Source organism: Mesoplodon bidens (assembly GCF_964165515.1).
Source record: "Mesoplodon bidens genome assembly, chromosome: 4".
Taxonomy (NCBI): Eukaryota; Metazoa; Chordata; class Mammalia; order Artiodactyla; family Ziphiidae; genus Mesoplodon; species Mesoplodon bidens.
In genome coordinates, this window is record NC_138160.1 from 57,076,744 (window position 1) to 57,097,158 (window position 20,415).

The 20,415-nt window shown below is 35.8% G+C and overlaps 1 protein-coding gene across 1 annotated transcript in view; it reads left to right on the forward strand.

Annotated features, from left to right (window-relative positions):
• The first annotated feature begins 1,412 nt into the window (after positions 1 to 1,412).
• NAIP (NLR family apoptosis inhibitory protein) overlaps positions 1,413 to 20,415 on the forward strand; it is a 62,438-nt gene continuing 43,435 nt past the window's right edge. The window contains 15 exon segments of the mRNA XM_081231285.1: positions 1,413 to 1,868; positions 3,888 to 3,975; positions 4,611 to 4,688; positions 5,012 to 5,048; positions 5,274 to 5,360; positions 6,416 to 6,466; positions 6,779 to 6,833; positions 10,435 to 10,540; positions 11,800 to 11,890; positions 12,057 to 12,144; positions 12,648 to 12,755; positions 14,727 to 14,790; positions 16,487 to 16,590; positions 17,160 to 17,262; positions 19,536 to 19,575. Coding sequence (XP_081087411.1) covers positions 3,920 to 3,975; positions 4,611 to 4,688; positions 5,012 to 5,048; positions 5,274 to 5,360; positions 6,416 to 6,466; positions 6,779 to 6,833; positions 10,435 to 10,540; positions 11,800 to 11,890; positions 12,057 to 12,144; positions 12,648 to 12,755; positions 14,727 to 14,790; positions 16,487 to 16,590; positions 17,160 to 17,262; positions 19,536 to 19,575 — 1,068 coding nt within the window. The 5' untranslated portion in view covers positions 1,413 to 1,868; positions 3,888 to 3,919.

Here is a 20,415-nt window from a genome sequence, read left to right on the forward strand (position 1 = left end):
AACAGAGGGGAAGCGTTCGGTGATGGGGAACCAAAGAGGTTCCGGCAGTTCCTTTCTCCTTTTCCGGGGCATAATCCTTTTCTGAGGCTCTGGGGCGCCTTGCCTCTCCATTTCTCAGGTATGGGAAATGTTAGTAATTCTGTGTGTATTAGCAGATATCTCAAACAACTTGTTCAAAATTGAACTAATCTTACCAACCCCCCACCCTCTCAGTAATTGCAACTCCAGCCTTTCAGCTGCTCAGCAACTAACGTTGGAGTCATTGATTCTTTTTTCATAACAAACATCCTGTCTATTGACAAGATTGAGAATCCAGCCGTTTTTCACTAGCTGCCCTGCCATACTATGCCAGTCCAAGCCATCATCATCCCTTCAAAGTTCTGACAGTGCTTCGAGACCCGCACTTCTGATTTCAGTTGCCACCACTCATCCCCTGCTTGCCCATGCCGTCCCTCAAACACACCAATGTGCTTCCACCCCAGGGGCCTTTGTACTTGCAGCTCCCTTTCCCTGGAGAAATCTTTCCCTAAGTATCAGCACGGTTAACTCCCTCCCTCATTCTGGTCATGGTTCGACTGTCTTCTTGGCATGCGGGATCTTATTTCCCCCACCAGGGGTCGAACCTGTGAACCCTGCAGTGGCAGTCTTAACCACCGGACCACCAGGGAAGTCCCCTGACCACCTATTTTAAACCACAACACTTTCCCCCTTCCATGCTTAATTATTCTCTATGGCACAATCACCATTTGATACAGTATGTTTTTCTTCATAATTGTCATGAGGGCAAGGATTTTTGTCAGTTTTTCATTTCTATTTCCTCAGTGCTTAGAACTGTACCAGGCCCCAAATAGGTGCTCAATAAATATTTGTGTCATTTAGCAGAAGCAGCAGAGCAGTCCGGGAAAAACGCTGCACAGCAAGCTGGCTCAGCTGAGGCTGCTGATGTGGTCAGAGTCCTTCATGCCAACCTTTTGTAAATAGTAAAATCAAGTCTCAGATCCCCGATGGACGGCTACCGGGCCTCCAACTTTCCAAGAGCGAACGGCCACCACTCTTCTTGCCTCTTTGCGAAGAGCTGGAAGGAAGCAGGACGTCCCTCCCCGCGAAGTCAGCAACAAGGTTGCTCCGGCCTGCGAGCGCCACGCTCCGGCCACCACCACTCCCAGCAGCCGGAACGCTTGCGCGTCGCCTCCGCGCGCGGCGGAAGGACTTCGGCGGCGCCCTCAGAGCAAACTGAGCAGAGCTTCCGGCAGAGTGGCCCTCAGCAGGACAGGTGAGGCCGTGGTAGAGGTTTGTCCGGAGGCGAGGCGTGGGTCCGAGGCCTGGGAAGTGTGGCAGCGGGAGGGGCCTTCGCGGCTGGAAGCGGGTATTGAATGGCCCAGAACCGCCTCGCAGAGAATGAGGATGTGTGGGAGGGGGAGGAGGGCAACTTCCGTCTAGGGAGCTTCATAGAAGCATCTGGGGCAGCAGTCGGAGACTGGCTCTCCTGCCCTAAGGCAGGGCACGAGTTTGGGGACTTGTGGTCCTGGGTTCTAGCTCTCACCAGCCTCCAGCTGTGTGGCCTCAATAGAGTTACCAGCCTCTGAGCCTTGAGTTCCAAACCTGAAAATCAGGACAGTTATCACCCTTGCCTGTCGCACAGCGCTTGGCAGAGTTAGGTGTGAGGGAAAGCTTCATAAATTGCGATGTGTGGTGCAGATCTCATTTGTTTACGTGTAGCTTTCTGAGCTCGTGTGAAGGAATCATACCACCAGGCTTCCCCAGGGGGAAGTGGCTTTCCTGGGGTTGGATTCCCAGCGATATTTGTAAGAAGATGGAATATTGGGCAGTCATAGGCAGTTGGAGATGCTGACCTAAGAGGTTACCAGGTACATTTTCCTCCAGGCTGCATAAATCCCTTCTCTATTAACTGCATTCATTGTAAACATCCAGCTTCCCTTTGAATATCTGCAGTTATGGGGATCTTAATACCTCTGTCCTATCCCTGTAATTTCCCATTGCAGACAGTTCGAATTAAGAAGTCCTTGTATGCAGTGAGCCAGAGGTGGTCCTGCTTGCAGCTTCTGCTCATATAGTTCTCACTTTGTGTCTGAACTTTCAGAGAATTAAAAGTAATAAAATAAAAATAAAGTACAGTTTAAATATTGATGTGATGGATGGCAGTAGCCACGTCTTTAAGAATTTAAGCTTTTGATTTTTGACATTCATGATAAATACAAAAACACCTCCATGGAAGATCAAAATGTTCAATTTAGTCACTGTATGCTGTGTTACTACACTCATCATTAAACCTACAAGGCACCAACATGGTGTGCTGAAATAGCACTGATGTCAGAATTAAGGCACTTCTTGTTACTTCAGGGTACTAAAGTGGATCACCTGATCTCCTGAAACAAATGAATCTCTTCCAGCGCCAGGGAGTGGCTTGTTAATTCAGTGAGAGACACACAGAACTTTAGCAAATAATATCTGATTGTAGCAGGTGCCAGAGAAAGTGGTGATGCCATAAAAGCAGTCTTAAACTTGTCAATAGGTTTTAATTCCAGAAGTCCATTTATAAAAATCTATATATATTTAGATTTTTAAGTATATTTTTCTATAGGAAAAATGAAATAAATGAGGTTGAGGTCTTGTTTATTGTCCTCATCACAAAAATTAATCTTTGCCCCTGCCAATGATGGGATTTGTTTTGTCCTTAGTGTCTTGGCACTTAGGATTCCTTTGATCTTTCATTTATGGTAGAAGGAAGTTGAAAGTGAGAATGTAAAATGGGGAGGGAGATTCCATTGGGGGGGGTGGAGGTGTGGATGTGACGGGGGTGTTTATTACTTGGTTATGGTTAATAGAGTCCTCCCAACACCAATTTTATCCCTGATTATTATTATTATTATTTCAAATCCTATGATCTCTTTTCTAAAATAACATGTGAAATCCAGACAAAACAAAATGCAAACGTTTTAAATTTTTAACTTTGAAATAATTTTAGATTTACAGAAAAGTTGCAAAAAAAGAAAAGTACAGTTTCCATATAACCTCCCTCTTGAGACAGCCTGAGCTAAAGTATAAAGTTCCTTTCCAAATGCTTACTAAATTTATTTAAATAATAATGAAATTATTAAATAATTAAATAAAATTTAAATAAATTAATTGAGATCAAAATCAAGATGGGGTATCCCTGATTATTAAAGAAATACATGTTCATATTGAAAATATGAAAACACAGAAGAGAATAAAGAAGCAAAAAACCAATCATCCTTAATCGTAACATCCATCAAAACCATTTGTCCTATTTATTGAATTACTAAATATTTCCTTTTTCTTTTAATAGTTGGGGTTATAGTGTAGGTTTAATATTGTATTTTTTAAAAAATTATGAGCCATAAGCATTTATCATTTATGAGTAATAATAAATTTCATTTAAAAACTTGATTATGAGAAAATTCACACAAACACAAAGGTGGAAAGATAGTACAGTGAATCACCATGTATTCATCACTCAGCTATAATAAGCAGTAGTTGTGGCTCATGTTTCATCTACACCTGTACCCACTTCCCATAATTCTATGGTTCTGTCCTATGACACATCTTTAATACATTTTTGTTTTTTTAAATTGTAAAGAGATGCTTATTTCTGGTGGTGCCAAATTTGTGCATAATTATTCATATTCTTTCTTGGGGATGGGAAAAGAGTTCCATGAGGATTTTAAAGTATTTTTCATTCAGCTACAATTATTGAATACATTGCAAAGAATAAGATGATTTTGCATTCTGAGTTTTTTGTTTTTACTTTGTATGTTTACTTCCCTCTCATTACTTTTCAAATTTAATTGTATGCATTTGGTTACAAACATCTTTAATCAATTCACAATCTAATGTTTTTTTTACAGAATATTGAATAATACAATACAGTAAGAAAAAAATGGATGAAGAGCCTGAAAGAACTAAGCGATGGGAAGGAGGCTATGAAAGAACATGGTAAGTAGGGCATTATTACTTTCCCTTCCCTTTTAGACATTGTTTTGGGTTTTGTTTTTGTTTTTACAACTTTATTGAAGTATATTTTACACATGTTAACATTTACCTGTTTCTTATATATAATTCAATGATTTTTAGAAAATTTACTGGATTGTGCAGTCATCAACATAAATCAGTTTTAGAACATTTTTACCACCCCAGTAATATCCCTCATGTCCATTTACAATTAATTCCATTCCCACCTCAAGTCCTAGGCAACAACTGTGTGCTTTCTGTTTCTCTAGATTTGCCCTTTCTGGACATTTCATGTAAATGTAATCATATAATATGTGGTCAGTTGTGTCTGACTTCTTTAACTGAACATACTGTTTTGAAGTTCATCCATGTTGTTGCATGTATCAGTAATTCATTCCTTTTTATTGCTGAATAGTATTCTGTTAATATGTTTATGCCATGTTTTTTATTCATCCTTTCACCATTTGATGGATATTTAGATTGTTTATAATTTTTGGCTGTTATGAATAATGCAGCTATGAACATTCAGGTGCAAATCTTTGTGTGGACATATGTTTTCATTTCTCTTGGGTTAATAAAATTTTAGCTTATCTTTTCAAACAAGTAATTATTGCTTACAGGGAGATTCTTAAAGAAGATGAATCAGGATCACTTAAAGCTACAATAGAAGACATTCTCTTCAAAGCAAAGAGAAAAAGGTAGGTAAACTTCGTGTGTGTTAAAACAGGTAAAATATATTCCTTTAAGTGTTTCTGTCCACTTATGGCCACTCCTTGGTACTTCATTTGAGCTGTGTTTCAGGGAAACTGACTTGTAGCCTTCTAAATAGGGGGAAGGAGCCAGCAACCTAGTGCCTCAGCAGGGAAATTGATCTTCAGGGACTGTCTAAAATGACCATAATTATATGCATCCATAAGTTAATAATTTATTTCACTAAAAAAATGCAGGTTAGTTGAAACGTTGTAATGATTTTTCAGGTAGTAGATGGTATTCCATTAAAATGTTTGCGTAATTTTAACAGGGTATTTGAGCACCATGGACAAGTTCGACTTGGAATGGTATGTTATTCTTTTTTCCTTTTCTAGTACAGGACTAGTTTGAGTTAGAGAAACATTCTGGCTTCATAGAATAAACAACAGTAAAACAAACTTTTTAAGGGAATATATTAAAAATATATGTGTAGAATATGTGAATACTAAATGACATTTTTACTTCTTGATCCAAAATGTATTTAAAAATTGTTCTTATTTGTGTGTTTTGTTTTTGGGGTTTTTTTTTGGTAGATGCGCCATCTTTATGTGGTAGTAGATGGATCAAGAACAATGGAAGACCAGGATTTAAAGCCAAATAGACTGACATGTACTTTAAAGGTATACTAAAATTATTCTAATTTATACTACATGGGAGGAAGGATGCTGAATTCTATAAAAGAAATGGTTTTAAAGAAAGCAATCTTTTTTTTTTTTTTTTTGGCGCTAATACAAACTATAGCTAAGTAGAAGTGCTACTGGATCATTTGCGGAAATGGTATTAATTATTTATGCCCTTAATTCCACTCCATGTTAGGATCCTGCTTTGTCAGTTCTCCCTTTTCTTTATTGAATCTTCATTCTTCTTTGACTTACTTGAATCAATCTCCTCAGCTTATAAACACATTCCGATTACTCCTAATTTATTAAAACCCATCCTCAATTTTGCTCATTCTCCTGTTTGTCTTTATTGGATCTTTTCCTTGTTTAGATTGTTTCTGTCTTATATGTCCAAATGGTTCCATCTTTTAAGGCCTAGCTCAAACCTATCTCATCACTTACCGTTTCAAATTCAGGTTTATTTAATATTTTAATTTTTATGTATTTCAAAATTTATTATTTTTTATTTAATATTTTTACTTCTGAACATTTTTTGAAAATCTCTAAACTTAATCATTAGAAACAATGCTTCATAAGTAGATTTCACAGGGACTTCCCTGGTGGTGCAGTGGTTAAGAATCCACCTGCCAATGCAGGGGACACGGGTTCAGTCCCTGGTCCAGGAAGATCCCACACGCTGTGGAGCAACAAAACCTGTGCGCCACAACTACTGAAGCCCGCACTCTAGAGCCTGCTAGCCACAACTACTGAAGCCCACACTCTAGAGTCTGTTAGCCACCACTACTGAAGCCCGCATGCCACAACTACTGAAGCCCACATGCCTAGAGCCTGTGCTCCGCAACAAGAGAAGCCACCACAATGAGAAGCCTGCGCACCGCAATGAAGAGTAGCCCCTGCTCACCGCAACTAGAGAAAGCCCACGTGCAGCAACGAAGACCCAACACTGCCAAAAACAAATAAATTAGTTAAAAAAAAAAAAAGATTGCACAAAACCTGTTTTCTGCGGTTGTTGTTTTGCCCTTATCTAGTATTTCCTTTTTGTTTTCTTTAAACAGTTGTTGGAATACTTCGTAGAGGAATATTTTGATCAAAATCCTATTAGTCAGGTATGTAGATAAGTGATATAATTCAGAATTAGCATCCTGATATTATTGCCAAATATAATTTATTTTTTAAAACGTTGTACATATATTCTGTTGGTGATTAAGTGATTCAGATCGTGTACAAGTTTCTGGGACACTTAACAATGAAAAGCAAGATAACTCTAGAAGTTAATGTACAGTAAACACATAGCTCAGTTTATATCAGAAGTTTCTCATGTTATATATTCCTTTTGTAATTAGTCATTTATTTTAGTTATGTACATTCTTATCAAGAAGAAATAATTTGTTAATAATCATTTTTGTTTTTATTTTGAGATTGGAATAATTGTAACAAAGAGTAAAAGAGCTGAAAAACTGACTGAACTCTCAGGTATGCATAAAATTACCTTTATAGCACTCAAGGACCTGGCTTTATTTACCCAACCTTGTAACTCTGTTTGTAAGGTTGCCTAATAAGTAAAATGAAGCCTTTCTGCAGGCTCTTTAGGTAAAACACTTAAAAAACCCTCTATTAAACTCTTGGTCTCTAAAATGACCTGTTTTTTTGTTTTGTTTTGTTTTGCCGCCCACGTGGCATGAGGGATCTTAGTTCCCCAACCAGGGATCAAACCCGTGTCCCCTGCAATGGAAGCACGGAGTCTTAACCACTGGACTGCCAGGGAAGTCTCTAAAATGACCTGTTTTAAATTGAGTTCTGTTTTTTCATTTTTTTTTTAAATTGAGTTTTGCACAGTCGTGAATAGTATTATAATGAATGTAAATGTGTTTATTCTTATCCTGAAAGCATTAAGATAAAATTATTTTAACCAGAAGATCCACTTAATCTTAAAATTAATTTTTTAAAGGTAAACCTCTAAAGAACAAAGAGTATAAAAATTGAATTGTAGTTGTTAATGATTAGATTTTCTGCTTGCATGACGTGCCTAACTGAATTTTATTCTCTTAAGAGATAATAATGACATTTTATTTGCTTTGGTATATGTGTTATTGCAAACTTACATCACTAATTCTATTTTATTTTCTGTAAAATACACTGTCCCTTAAATGTGGTTCTCAACCTTTCATCCTCACCAATACACATAAAATTGACACACTTCCATCATTAGTAATTTTTCATTATGGCAGTAAGTAGTGAAGTGTATGTTAGCCTGGGGTCATCCAGGAAACTCAGTTGGAAGTAATCCAAAAAATCGCAAACTAGCTTAAGGGCAAAGGGGAAATTACTGGCTCATGTTGAAAGGTGGGCTGACTTCACATATAGTTGTTTCTGTCTGGCTTCATTCTCTGATAGGTTTTCTGAGAGGTGAAAAGATGTCTATTAATAGCCCAAGTCTACATGACCCTCCTAGTCCATAGCCTCAGCACAGGTTCCAAAGAGGACTCTTATTGACCCTGATTATGATCTGCCCATCCATGAGCCGTCAGAGTGGCCAAGGGAATGAAGTATTTTGTTGGTAGGCCTGGATTACATGTCTGTGTCTGGAGTAGGGTAGAAGCAGGGTAAGTTCCACTTGAACCATGTAGTCTAAACTGGATTCTTAGACAGTGAAGGAAGGATGGTTCCCCTAAGAAAAGGATGTAGGGCCGACCCTCTTGCATGCCCCCTACCCCAAGTTAATAGTAATATTCTATGGGTGCACAGAGATGAAAAATCCTCTGGTGATTCTTATAGGCCTCTTGAAAGTACCCTCTCTTCCTCTGAACAGAATCACTGCTATAAACCACACTGACAGTAATGTAAGTATGTTTTTTTTCTATACTCATAACACGGTAGGAGATAAAAAATTTTTTTGTATGTTATGGTTGAAAGAAAAGTGGATAGAGAGCCAGAAGATGTTGAGTGCTGGTCCTGCCACTGGGTAGGCATATGTCTGGGCAAATCGCTTAACTTATTAGATTTGTTTCTCAGTTATGAAATGAAGGAATTAGACTTAGGTACTTTTCATTTCTAAAATTTTATGATTCCAAGAATAAATACTTGCAGTATATAGCTGACCCTTGAACAACTTGAGGATTAGGAATCCTGAGCCTCTGCACAGCTGAGAGTCTGCATATGACTTTACAGTCGGTGCTCTGTTTCCGTGGTTCTACCTCCGTGAGTTCAACCAACTGCAGATCATGTAGTACTATAGTACATACTTAGTGAAAAAAAATCTGCATATAAGTAGACCCACATAGTTCAGACACTTACTGTTCAAGGGTCCACTGTATATTAACTATGGCAAATGGTTAATATTTTAAAACTTATTCAAATAAATAAGAACACCAAGAAGCTCCAAGTAGATGTATGGGCAAAGAAGATAAACATTTCATGCCAGAATAAAAAGAGGAATTAAATAACTATTAAAAAGAAAGTTTAGCCAAACTAGTGTTAAAAAAAAAAGCCTACTTAACAACATTTTACATATTTTAAATGACCAAAATGAAGTTTCAAAAGCAATATATGGCTTGCTGAACCATGGAGAAACTGGTACTTATAATGCTGATAGTCTGGTTAATTTGTTTAACATTTTCTGGAAAAGAGCCGTAAAAATGTTCCTTGGAGGACTTCCCTGGTGGTCCTGTGGTTAGGACTCCGCACTTTCATTGCTGAGGGCGCGGGTTCAATCCCTGGTCGGGGAACTAAGATCTCACAAGCCGTGCAGCATGGCCAAGAGGGAAAAAAAAAAAGGTATTAAAAAAACATATTCCTTGGAGTATACTTAGGAAATGTTATGAAAGAAGAAAAAGCCTCACTCTACAAATATACTGTCTGCAGTGGTATGTATTGGGTTGGCCAAAAAGTTCGTTCGGGTTCTTCCAACGATGTTACAGAAAAACCTGAATGAACTCTGGCCAACCCACTATAATAGTGACAAATTGGAAATAAATGTTCAGTGGTATGAAGGTAGTTTGCTATATGACAAACTCGATGTTTCATTGTTGTTAATTAATATGAAGATAATGTTGAAATAGGAGGAAAGTCTAAAGAATACCATATTTTATTGAATCTCAGATTCTATCATTTGTAAGATACCTTTATTTTATGAGCCATCAAGAAGGAAACACTCTAGCAATTAACCTTTGATACAATGTCTAATGATATGTGAATTGTTCATACCAGCTTCTTGGTGGTTTGACATGCCTGTCAACTATTCTAAAGAATTTGGCAGTTTTTCTTCCCTTCATTTGTATTGCTTAGCATGAGACAACAGTCTTTTCAGATGTTATTTCAATAACAATGTAACACAGTTTTGTCTCTTTGTGGAAATCCTTTTTCTTGGGTCTTATAAAGGGCTTTTTTTTACCTCTGAAGAAAAAAATGGAATTGCAGGCATTCTTCTATCAATGAGTTTTTGCTTCACCAATAACAAATTTACACCTCACTGTTCTGTTCCATGCCTTTCTACATAAAAATATAACCGTCTGTATTAGCCTTTCTAAAAACACTTGAAATCGCAGTTAAATTCAACATGAACAGCACAAACAATGCACATGATACAGTTGAAGCAGCAACACATCAACAGCATTCATAAGTTCGCACATTAGCAGGCAGTGACAGCTGTGTCACAAACGCTGCCTGGCTGCCAGTGATTGTAAGACACATTGTGATTTCAGAGATGTTAAAATGTGAACATATATTAGTATTAAAAATGATGAAATAGGAAATATTAAGAGTAAAAATTTACACACTCTAGGTTAATATTATTAAAATGTGTGCTAATAGACAAAGAGATTATTTGTATTCTGTTTTTTCAGTGTGAGTGAGACTATATAACAAAACATTTCTGATGAAAATGCAACTTGCTGATAAGAACCTGCTATATAAAAAATAAATAAAATTCAGAAAAAATGCAACTTGCTAAAAATGTAAATCAAAGGGATTCTGTTGTTTAACATCATAGATATGTAAATTTGGGAGAAAGGTAAATTTCTATAATGTATATATAGATTATTTTTATTAAAAGTAGATTATTCCATTTCTATTTTAGGAAACCCAAGGAAACACATAATATCTTTGAAGAAAGCTGTAGATATGGCTTGCCATGGAGAGCCTTCTCTTTATAACTCCTTAAGCATGGCTATGCAGACTCTAAAGTTAGTATCTTACACTTATTGTTTATAATTTATTTCAAAGTTTTTTGAATGAGTTAAGTTGAAATGATGATATGTTAATATGTGTCTCCATAAACCCAGCTGTAATGAAATCATTATTGAGAGAAATATGTAATGTCATTTATAATGTTTAGTATGGTGTTGGTAAGTAGCTGGTTTTTTTTTTGGTAAGTAGTTTTTATTTTACATTGTAGTTGCTGAGTTATATCCTTAAAGGTTTTAGAAAAATATAATTAAAGCTGTAGTAATAGTAGTAGTACAAAAGAAATATGATAAAAAATATTTTATTGAAAATTGATTGTATGTGGAATTTAATGTGGTATAATAACTGAGTTTGTTGTACATTGGTTTTTATTAACTTATTTTGTAATACATCTATAAATTAATAGCACTTTTCTAGCAAGTTTAACTATGTGGAATATAGTTAAAGCCCCAAAGAAAGTATTCAATATAAAGCTTATATATTTTATCTCTGGATAGTCTGTCCTGACTCAGATTTTTATACCTTTATATGACACTTTTTTAGTTTTGAAGTAGATGAGAAGGAGGTAACACACATAGTGAAGGTAGGCACAATAGTAGCATCCACAAGTGAAAGCTGAGCCTAACAATGAAAATATAAGCAGGAAAGCTATAAATAATTGATAAAATTGCTCCAAAAAGCATAGAAATATATATTTGGTATAGAGGAGAACAGTTCATCACATCTTAAAATCCCGTAAACTGTCATTTAATTAAATGGTACACAAACATTACTGTTTATGAATATTACAACTGAATCAACATGAGATTAAATTGTAGTCTTTAAAAAAGAAGTATGTTACTATTTTTAAGCCACACATATGCACCTTAAAGTTGATTCCTATGGTATTGTCACACTTTCCAATGTACACTTTAGACTTCGTATGAAACAAATCTATTAGAATGTAAGCTTCATGGTGTCAGGAACCTTGTTGGTCTTGTTTATCACTTTATCCCCAGAACTTAAAAGAGTATTCAAGAAATATTTATTGAATGAATAAGTGAATCAATGAATTTTTTTTAAGTTTGTAGCTAATTTTAGAAAAATTGGCATTAGGGTTTTTAGAGTATACTCACAATTCATTCCTTTGTGATGTTGAAACAAATGGGGTTATTCTGTAGTCTAAGTGTGTAAACCATGTGTACTATTGTTTCTGAGTTAAGTTTTTTATTAGTGTAATTTGTTATACCTAATTGGAGTGGTTTTTATCTTTCTTTAGACACATGCCTGGACATACAAGTAGAGAAGTCCTAATCATCTTTAGCAGTCTCACAACCTGTGATCCATCTAATATCTATGATCTAATCAAGGTAGAGCCAATAATTTCTTCATAATCAAAATCAAAGTTACAACTCTAAAGAGAATTCTATAGTGAATTTATTACTAGTTTTCAGAACATTCTATTTTTCAAACACATTAATTATTCCATTTTTTTTTCTTCCCTCAAAACTCTCCATTTACTTGGATTTTACGAAGACCCTAAAGGCAGCTAAAATTAGAGTGTCTGTTATTGGATTGTCTGCAGAGGTTCGGGTTTGCACTGTGCTTGCTCGTGAAACTGGTGGTATATATCTAGAATCTTCAATATTTGCTCATAATTACTATGTAAAGTAACAACTTATTAATTAAGATGTTTTTATATGTTTTTTAAGCTGCTAAACTTATATCAGTTCATGTCCTGAAGTCCAAAATATGGGTAGTGACATTAAATATATCACCAATTCTATAAGATACCATCTCAGAATGCAAGGAATTTTCAGTAGTTATGTCAGTGTTCAGAGGAAGCATTATAACTCTTGAAAAGCTAGAAATTTTACTATATTAATACTTAGTGAAGAACTTGTAACTTGGCTTTAATTAAATTGTAATTACAGTTATTCCTAGAGAAGTCAATTTAGAGATGTTATTTAAATAAAGTTTTTGAAAAATGGTAATTTAACTCAAGAATTTACTTTGAAAATGAATATTTTCAGATGCTAAAACTTTTACAGAATTATATAGAAATTACAGTTCATTCTTATGTCTGGAAAGCTGTTGTTTCTTCTCTTTTACTTCTCGTCTTGTTAGGCACATACCATGTTATTTTAGATGAAAGCCATTACAAAGAACTGCTGACACATCATGTGAGTCCTCCTCCTGCTAGCGCGAGCTCTGAATGCTCACTTATTCGTATGGGTAAGTATTTATTTTGTGTTAATTAATTAATTAATTAAATTTTATTTTTAATTTTCTTTTGGGCCACACCACTTGCAGGATCTTAAATAGTTCCCCAACCCGGGGTCGAACCCGGGCCACTGCAGTGAAAGTGCCAAGTCCTAACCACTGGACCGCCAGGGAATTCCCTATTTTGTGTTATTTTAAAATAGACATTTAAAAAAATATATTTTGACTCAAGCTAGACTTTCTATCTCGTTTGCACAAGTTATTTTAACGTTTAAGAATTTCTTGTATTTAATTTAAATGTTTTATAATTAGAGAAAATTATGCTGTTGAAGCAATTTTGGGAAATACAGAGAAGTAAAAAGAAAATTAAACTCACTTGTAGTCCTATCACTCAAGGAACACTACTGGCCTTTTTTCTTTAATTGTTAAGGTTAGAAGGGTATAAAGACACTGTTTATAGAGAAATTCTTGTATTAAGAAATCAAAAAAGCTATAAAATCTGCTGTACTGTTTTATCAAAGCTGTGTAATACAATTATTATTTTATAGTAAACATTTATTTGTAAATTGAAAAAGCCCAACTATTTTGTAATTTGTAATTGAAAAAGCCCAACTTTTTCAATACAAAAAGAGACTCCTTGTCTAACATGCATTTTTAAACTGTCAGTGAGATGGAATGCTTTTCTGCCTTGGTTTTGGCTATTTATAGTACTGTTCAACCTCTCTTTCCTGTTTCCTCATCTCACATGATATTAGTATCTATTTCATTGTGTGTTGCAAGGATTGAGTTAATACAGACCAAGTACTTAGAGTAATCCTTGATATAAACACTCAGTACATTTTAGATATTATGTTGGCTAATCTTTTCGATTTACTGATACATTTCCTTAGCCTATCTTAAAGTTTTTTGTTTGTTTGTTTGTTTGTTTTTTTTGCGGTACGCGGGCCTCTCACTATTGTGGCCTCTCCCGTTGCGGAACACAGGCTCTGGACGCGCAGGCTCAGCGGCCATGGCTCACGGGCCTAGCCGCTCCGCGGCATGTGGGATCTTCCCGGACCGGGGCACGAACCCGTGTCCCCTGCATCGGCAGGCGGACTCTCAACCACTGCGCCACCACGGAAGCCCCTTAAAGTTATTTTTAAACTTATAATAATTCTCCAAATTGATTTATTAGAACCATTTAGGACTATCAACCCATTTTCAGTCACGTGATGCAAATGTTTTTTCAGTTGGTCATTTTCCTTTACTTTTATTTATTTGTTTTGAAATGTAGATAGGTTTAAAATTTTTGTATAGAATGAATTTTCTTTTTTTAATGGTTTCTGCTTTTCTTAGACTTGTTTTCAGAATTTAAAAATATATATGGAAAATAAACTACATGGGTTTGGACATTCCAAAATTTTAAACTAGAAGTATGTTCTTATATAAAATGAAAGTAGACTATATTATAGACTCCTCTGTTTTATCAGAAAGTATTTAAAAATTACACACATTTTCTTTTTTAAAAGCAGTGTGTGTCCTGTCGATGCAGGGCACATGGGTTCGTGCCCCGGTCTGGGAATATCCCACATGCCGCAGAGCGGCTGGGCCCGTGAGCCATGACCGCTGAGCCTTCGCGCCTGGAGCCTGTGCTCCGCAACGGGAGAGGCCACAACAGTGAGAGGCCCGCGTACCGCAAAAAAAAAAAAAAAAAAAAGCAGTGTGTGTTAAGCTTTGTTAAATTAGAAAATATGGATATGAACTTTAGAACCTGAGGCCATATGTATGGACAGATCTTTCCCCCATTTCCTCTACTATTAATTCTTTTTCAAACTGGGAATTACTGTCAGTTTGACCGTGCTATAATAAACATATCTAAAAGGCAGGAAAGAGAACTTTTGCACAACTTAGTGGGCTTTCTGGTAGGAACATTTTTAGGTTTCTATTACTAGAATTTTTCTGTTTCCTTGAGAAAAAAAAAGTAATACATTTTCTTCTGTGAAGGATTTCCTCAGCATACCATTGCTTCTCTGTCTGATCAAGATGCAAAACCCTCCTTCAGTATGGCGTAAGTAAAAACCTTGAAACTGTCCGTGATAATGTTTTTACATTGTTAAGTCCTTCCTGTAAGTTATAAATTTAAAAGATGGACTTGAAATGTAATGGCTTTTGTAGAAGATTACTTTCTATGTAGCTGTAAAAAGGAGTGAAAACTATATATACTCCTGTAATATTACTAAGTAAAACAGTAAGGTAGAGAAAAGTGTATAGTGTGCTACTGATCATCTAAGAAGAGGGTGGAGGTTTGAGTAGATACACATACTTGTTTATATTAATAATAAAAATAGTAATGAAACCAAAAAGTAAAAACTAAAAAAATGTTTTCTAATGCAATGTGTGGAGAAAGGCAAAGAGATAGATCCTAGACTTTTCTGCATATAACTTGTTTTAACTTTGGAGCTTTACATTTTACATAATTATAAAACAAAAGTAAATTTAAGAAAGTAATTCTTAAAACTCATAAATAAGTCTACTGTCTTTAGCTGTAAAAGTGTAATAGGGACTAGATTTACACTTCTGTCTCCTTGCAGAAAACCAAACAAAATATACAAAACTGTGGTTTTCGTACATTGGACAACAGGCAGTGCAGATAATGATCCCTGCAAGATGAGAAACAAATGAGGTGGGCCCTATGATTGCAGCTTACTGCCTAGAGAGAATTTCCAGGCTTCTGTGCAGGGAGGGGAGACCCACACAGAACCAGGAGGTTTTGCTCCGTTCAGAAACAAAGTTCAGAGTTTGGGGCTGGGGGGCGGGGTGGAAGTGGCTACCATTTTGCAGGGCAGAGTACTCTAGAGTAAACAGCTGCACAGAGAGCTCTGGAGAGCTTCCTCTGAGTCATTAGCTGAGTGTTGATCTGTACATTCCTGCCGGGAATGTCTTGGAGGCCAGGGAAAGAAGAACTGGAGAGGAGCAGCAGAACAATCCCTAGAGCTCACACGGGGCAGGGAGTAGTTCATGTTACCACCAGTCAGTGTGGAAAGGCCTCTTAACACCGCAGGCATTGAATAGAGTCCACAGTAATGAAACCAAGTTAACTCTAGACTAGCATCTGTTCTGGACAGCCTAACAAACTTAAAAGCAAGTCTTGGCATGATACTATTTCACAGTTACTTAAGTATATTCCAGAAAAAGCCACAGTGTATTTAAGGCAATGCAAAAAAAAATCCAGCACCCAAAACAGAGCAAAATTCACAATATCTGGCAACCAATCAAAAATCACCAGTCATGCAAAGAAGTAGGAAAGTATGACCCATAACAAGGAGAAAAATCGTAGAATGGAAACATATCCAGAAATAACACAGTTGATAGAAGTAATAAGTTTGGTGTTAAAATAATTATTGTAAATATACTCCATATGCTCAGGAAAGTTGAGGAGTACATGAGTATGATAGGAGATATGGAAGATAGAAAAAAGACCCCAATCAAATTTCTAGAGATGAAGAATACAGTGTTTTAGATGAAAAATAAGCTGGATTAGGATTAACAGCAGATTAGTCACTGAAGAAGAGAAGATGAGTGAATTCAAAGACATTAATGGAAACTATTCAAAACAAAATGCAGAGAGGAAAAAAAAGACAAAAATGAACAGAGTGTAAGTGAGCAGTGAAACAACTTGAAGGTTTTAAAATCAAAGTGGCTTTTGCTCTAACTGCTCACATCTTTATATATCACTTTTTAAAAAGTAACGTTTCCCCCCACAGGCATCTGGATAGCAACACTGAGCCAGGACTTACATTAGGAGGCTATTTCTGCCCACAGTGTCGGGCAAAGTACTGCGAGCTTCCTGTTGAATGTAAAATCTGTGGTAAGAAACCAACTGTTCATGATCCAGTAAATTAATCTTGAATAACTTCTTACCTATATTGCTATTAAAATAAATATAAATATTAAGCTCTGCCTATGTTTCTGGATTTAATCTGTGAAAAAAGACATAGATTACTTTTTTTCATTGTGTGCCTAGTACTCCATTTTTAAAAATAAACATGGCATTCTAAAAGAGTTTCCTAATTCTCTTTCTGAAAAAAATTATGTTCTTTAAAGGCAGTGCAGTAGATCTAGTAGACGTTTTTGCAGTTCTTCATAAAATAAATATATATAAGGAGAATGAGAAGTTAAAGTAACAGAATTGTAGAATTTTATTTAATTTATAAGTAAGGAAATATGCCAAGATAGGTCACATACTTAGTGACGGAACTAAGACTCCATCCTGGAGTCCCTTTTATGGCCACAGGTAAACTAAAGAAATGAATGCCTGCAATCCTAAAAAAAAAAAGAACTTGAAAATATTTAGCCTAAGTTATATCATTTGACATTTCAGCCATCATCTTTATGAGGTGTGGGTTATTAAATATGTCTTTCTGCTTTATGTGTTAGGTCTTACTTTGGTGTCTGCTCCCCACTTGGCTCGGTCTTACCATCACTTATTTCCTTTGGATGCTTTTCAAGATATTCCCCTGGAAGAACATAATGGAGAAAGGTATATGAGTTTTGAGTAATTTGTATCTGTTACAAGTGATAATGTTTGAATATATTGTTACTACATTAAAAAGAGTCATATTCACTTGGTCAAGATTACTGCTAATATAGAAAATGAGATGTAGAGTGCCTTGTTTATGACTGAAATAATTCATTAAACAGATCTGGATCTCCAGAGATCTGTTAATTTCCCTAAACCCATCTATGTGTAGTAAGAGTGGTGGTATGTTGGTAAATCAGCTCTCCAAAAAGAAAAAAAAAAAAAGCCCCGATTTGTAGCATTTGCTGATTTCCATGGTGTAAAACTGGAAGATTTATCCAGAAGGCCTAATATCAAAATAATATAAAAAATAAAGAAAAGATCAAATGAAGAGTATGAAAGAAATGTTCAAGGATATTTTCTGCTATGGAAGGAAAGAACTTTCTAGATTGAAAGGGACTGTCAAGTGCCTGACATATTGAAGGCAGACCTGCATTAAAGTGTATCATTGTGAAATTTCAGAATACACAGCAAAATACTAACCCCAAACATTTCTGGAGAGGGAGAATTGGGTCACATGACCTGGAATTAAAATTGTTTGGCTTCTCAAGAGCAACACTGGATGCTGACAAACATTTCTGGAGAGGGAGAATTGGGTCACATGACCTGGAATTAAAATTGTTTGGCTTCTCAAGAGCAACACTGGATGCTGACAGGGAGCAATTTCCTTCAAAATTTGGAATGAGAATTATTACCAACCTGAATTATATACCTAGCCAAGGTATTTAAATGTAGGTAGAATAGGGACTTCCCTGGCAGTCCAGTGGTTAAGACTCCGTGCTTCCAATGCAGGGTGTGTGGGTTTGATCTCTGGTCGGGGAACTAAGTTCCTACATGACACACAGCACAGCCAAAAAAAAAAAAAATGTAGGTAGAATAAAGATATTTTCAGACTTGTAAGCTCTCAAGAGAGTTTCTTGGGAAGCTGTGGGAAAGATGACTCAAAAGAACTGAGAAAGAGAATGAATGAAAGAGAATAGGAATATTTACCTAATTCAAAAGTGGCTAAAGAAAGCTGTAGGATGACGTCCTAGAATGACACTTGTATGTCAGATATGGAGAACAGTCAGTCCAGTTTGGAGAAGGTCAGAATGCTCCAGGAGAGGTGTCACCAGAGGATGGAAACTATAGAATTCCTGATGTAGCTGAACATAACAGAGGATACTCAGACTTCTCAGGGATCGGTTGGGGCTGAGTTAGTGGTAATTAGAAAACTTAAGCTTATGAATAACAATACAGTTATTAACTCCAGGAGAAAGTGTTTTACAGAGAGGAAAATTTGTATGGCATGGCTCAGCTGAATATGTCTATATAGTCATAATAAACTAAACATTTAATATTGTTCTATCCAAAATGACTTAACAAATGTCATTCTCAATTCTTTCCATGTAGTTATGTGTACCCATGCTATTGGTTCAAGATAGTTGAAAGAGAATTAAAATCTCATCTTCTGTAGTCGCAGGATCATAGCCAATGGCCTATGAAAAAAACCAAGAGGTAGCACTATGAGCATTTTCTCTGGAAATGAAGTGGGGGTGGTTAGGGACAGAACTGCTCTCTTTTGTAATAAATTTTGAGAACTTTTAATTCTTTAAACCATTCCTTGAAATTAAGCCCTTAGGCATCCATTTTTATGATAAATTAACTTCTATCCATCTAGACTTGTACCAGCTGTCTGCTGTCTTTGGGAAAGTTGAAAAATAATCATGCAAATCATTTTCTGTAGGTCTTAATTCCCTTGCAGAATACCAGCTGAGAAATCATACTCATATTTAACCTTGATGAAAATAAAATAAAATTTGTTTAAGGAAGATTTTTAAGCTGTCAGATGACCTTGGGATTTACTGTGGAATTTTCTTAAATTACTGGTATTCTTAATTCTTTCTCCTAAAAATCATATGTAAAGATAATTACAGTTGACCCTTGAACAACACGGATTTGAACTGCAAGGGTCCACATACTTGTAGATTTTTTCCATAAATACATACTACAGTACATGATCCACAGTTGGTTGAATCCTCAGATGTGGAACTGCTGATATGGAGGGTCAGAGAGCCAGAGGGCCAACTGTAAAGTTATACTCAGATTTTTGACCTCAGGGATTGGTACCCCTAGCCTGCGTGTTGTTCAAGGGTCAACTGTACTTATTAATAAGAGAATTCTTGTTGAAATTTTCCTGAGCTATTTTAATGAGTGAGTCCTTAACAAAATGATTCTTAAACTTTCTTTTTCAGATTTTGTTATGCCTGTCAGGGGGAATTGAAAGACCAACATGTAAGTTCATGTGCTTTGTAAATGTTAAGTATTGTACAATAAATATTGAGGAAATAGTATTATAAGTTTTCAATAGATTGTTGAAGACCAGGCTCATATCAGGTTATTCCTCAGAAGTATAACAGTAGGTAGAGATAAAATGCGAGCTATTACAAACAGTTGTTTTGTAATTCTGCATTCTAATTTTGCTATAAATATATTTTAGTACTTTGTCTTCAGTTTGCAAGCTAAACTGAAATACTGAAATATTAGTTTGGAAATACTAAAAGTTTTTTTCTCCATGTTTTACTTTAGGCACTCATAACTCATTTTGAAGTTACCATTTAAAGTGACCACAGACCAAAGGTTACTCCCCCATTGTGCCACTGAGAAAATATTTTTTAAAATTTTGATGGGGCCAATTTGAACATATAAACTTATATAAAGTTGCAAATAAGATAGATCACTGTCTAGTTTTAATTTTTTGTTAATTTAGTTACATGTCCATATTTAAAACTATACTTTATAAATTATATAAAATATTAGTTGAAAGGATGGTTTGTTTTATTCTACTCTCACATTTCGTAAAACAGTTGTATCAGAGTTTCCTGGTGGTCTAGTGATTAGGATTCGGTGCTTTCACTGCCGTGGCCCAGGTTCAATCCCTGGTTGGGGAACTGAGATCCCACAAGCCTTGAGGCATGGCAAAAAAAAAACCCCAAAACCCAAATATATATATAAAAAATTTTTTTTAAACCAATTTTATTAAGTTTTACATGCCTCTTTGACATCAGTAGCTGCATCCTCACTAGAACCACTTTTTGACTCATTTGAAAGTTTTTAAGAAGACACCATCTTTTT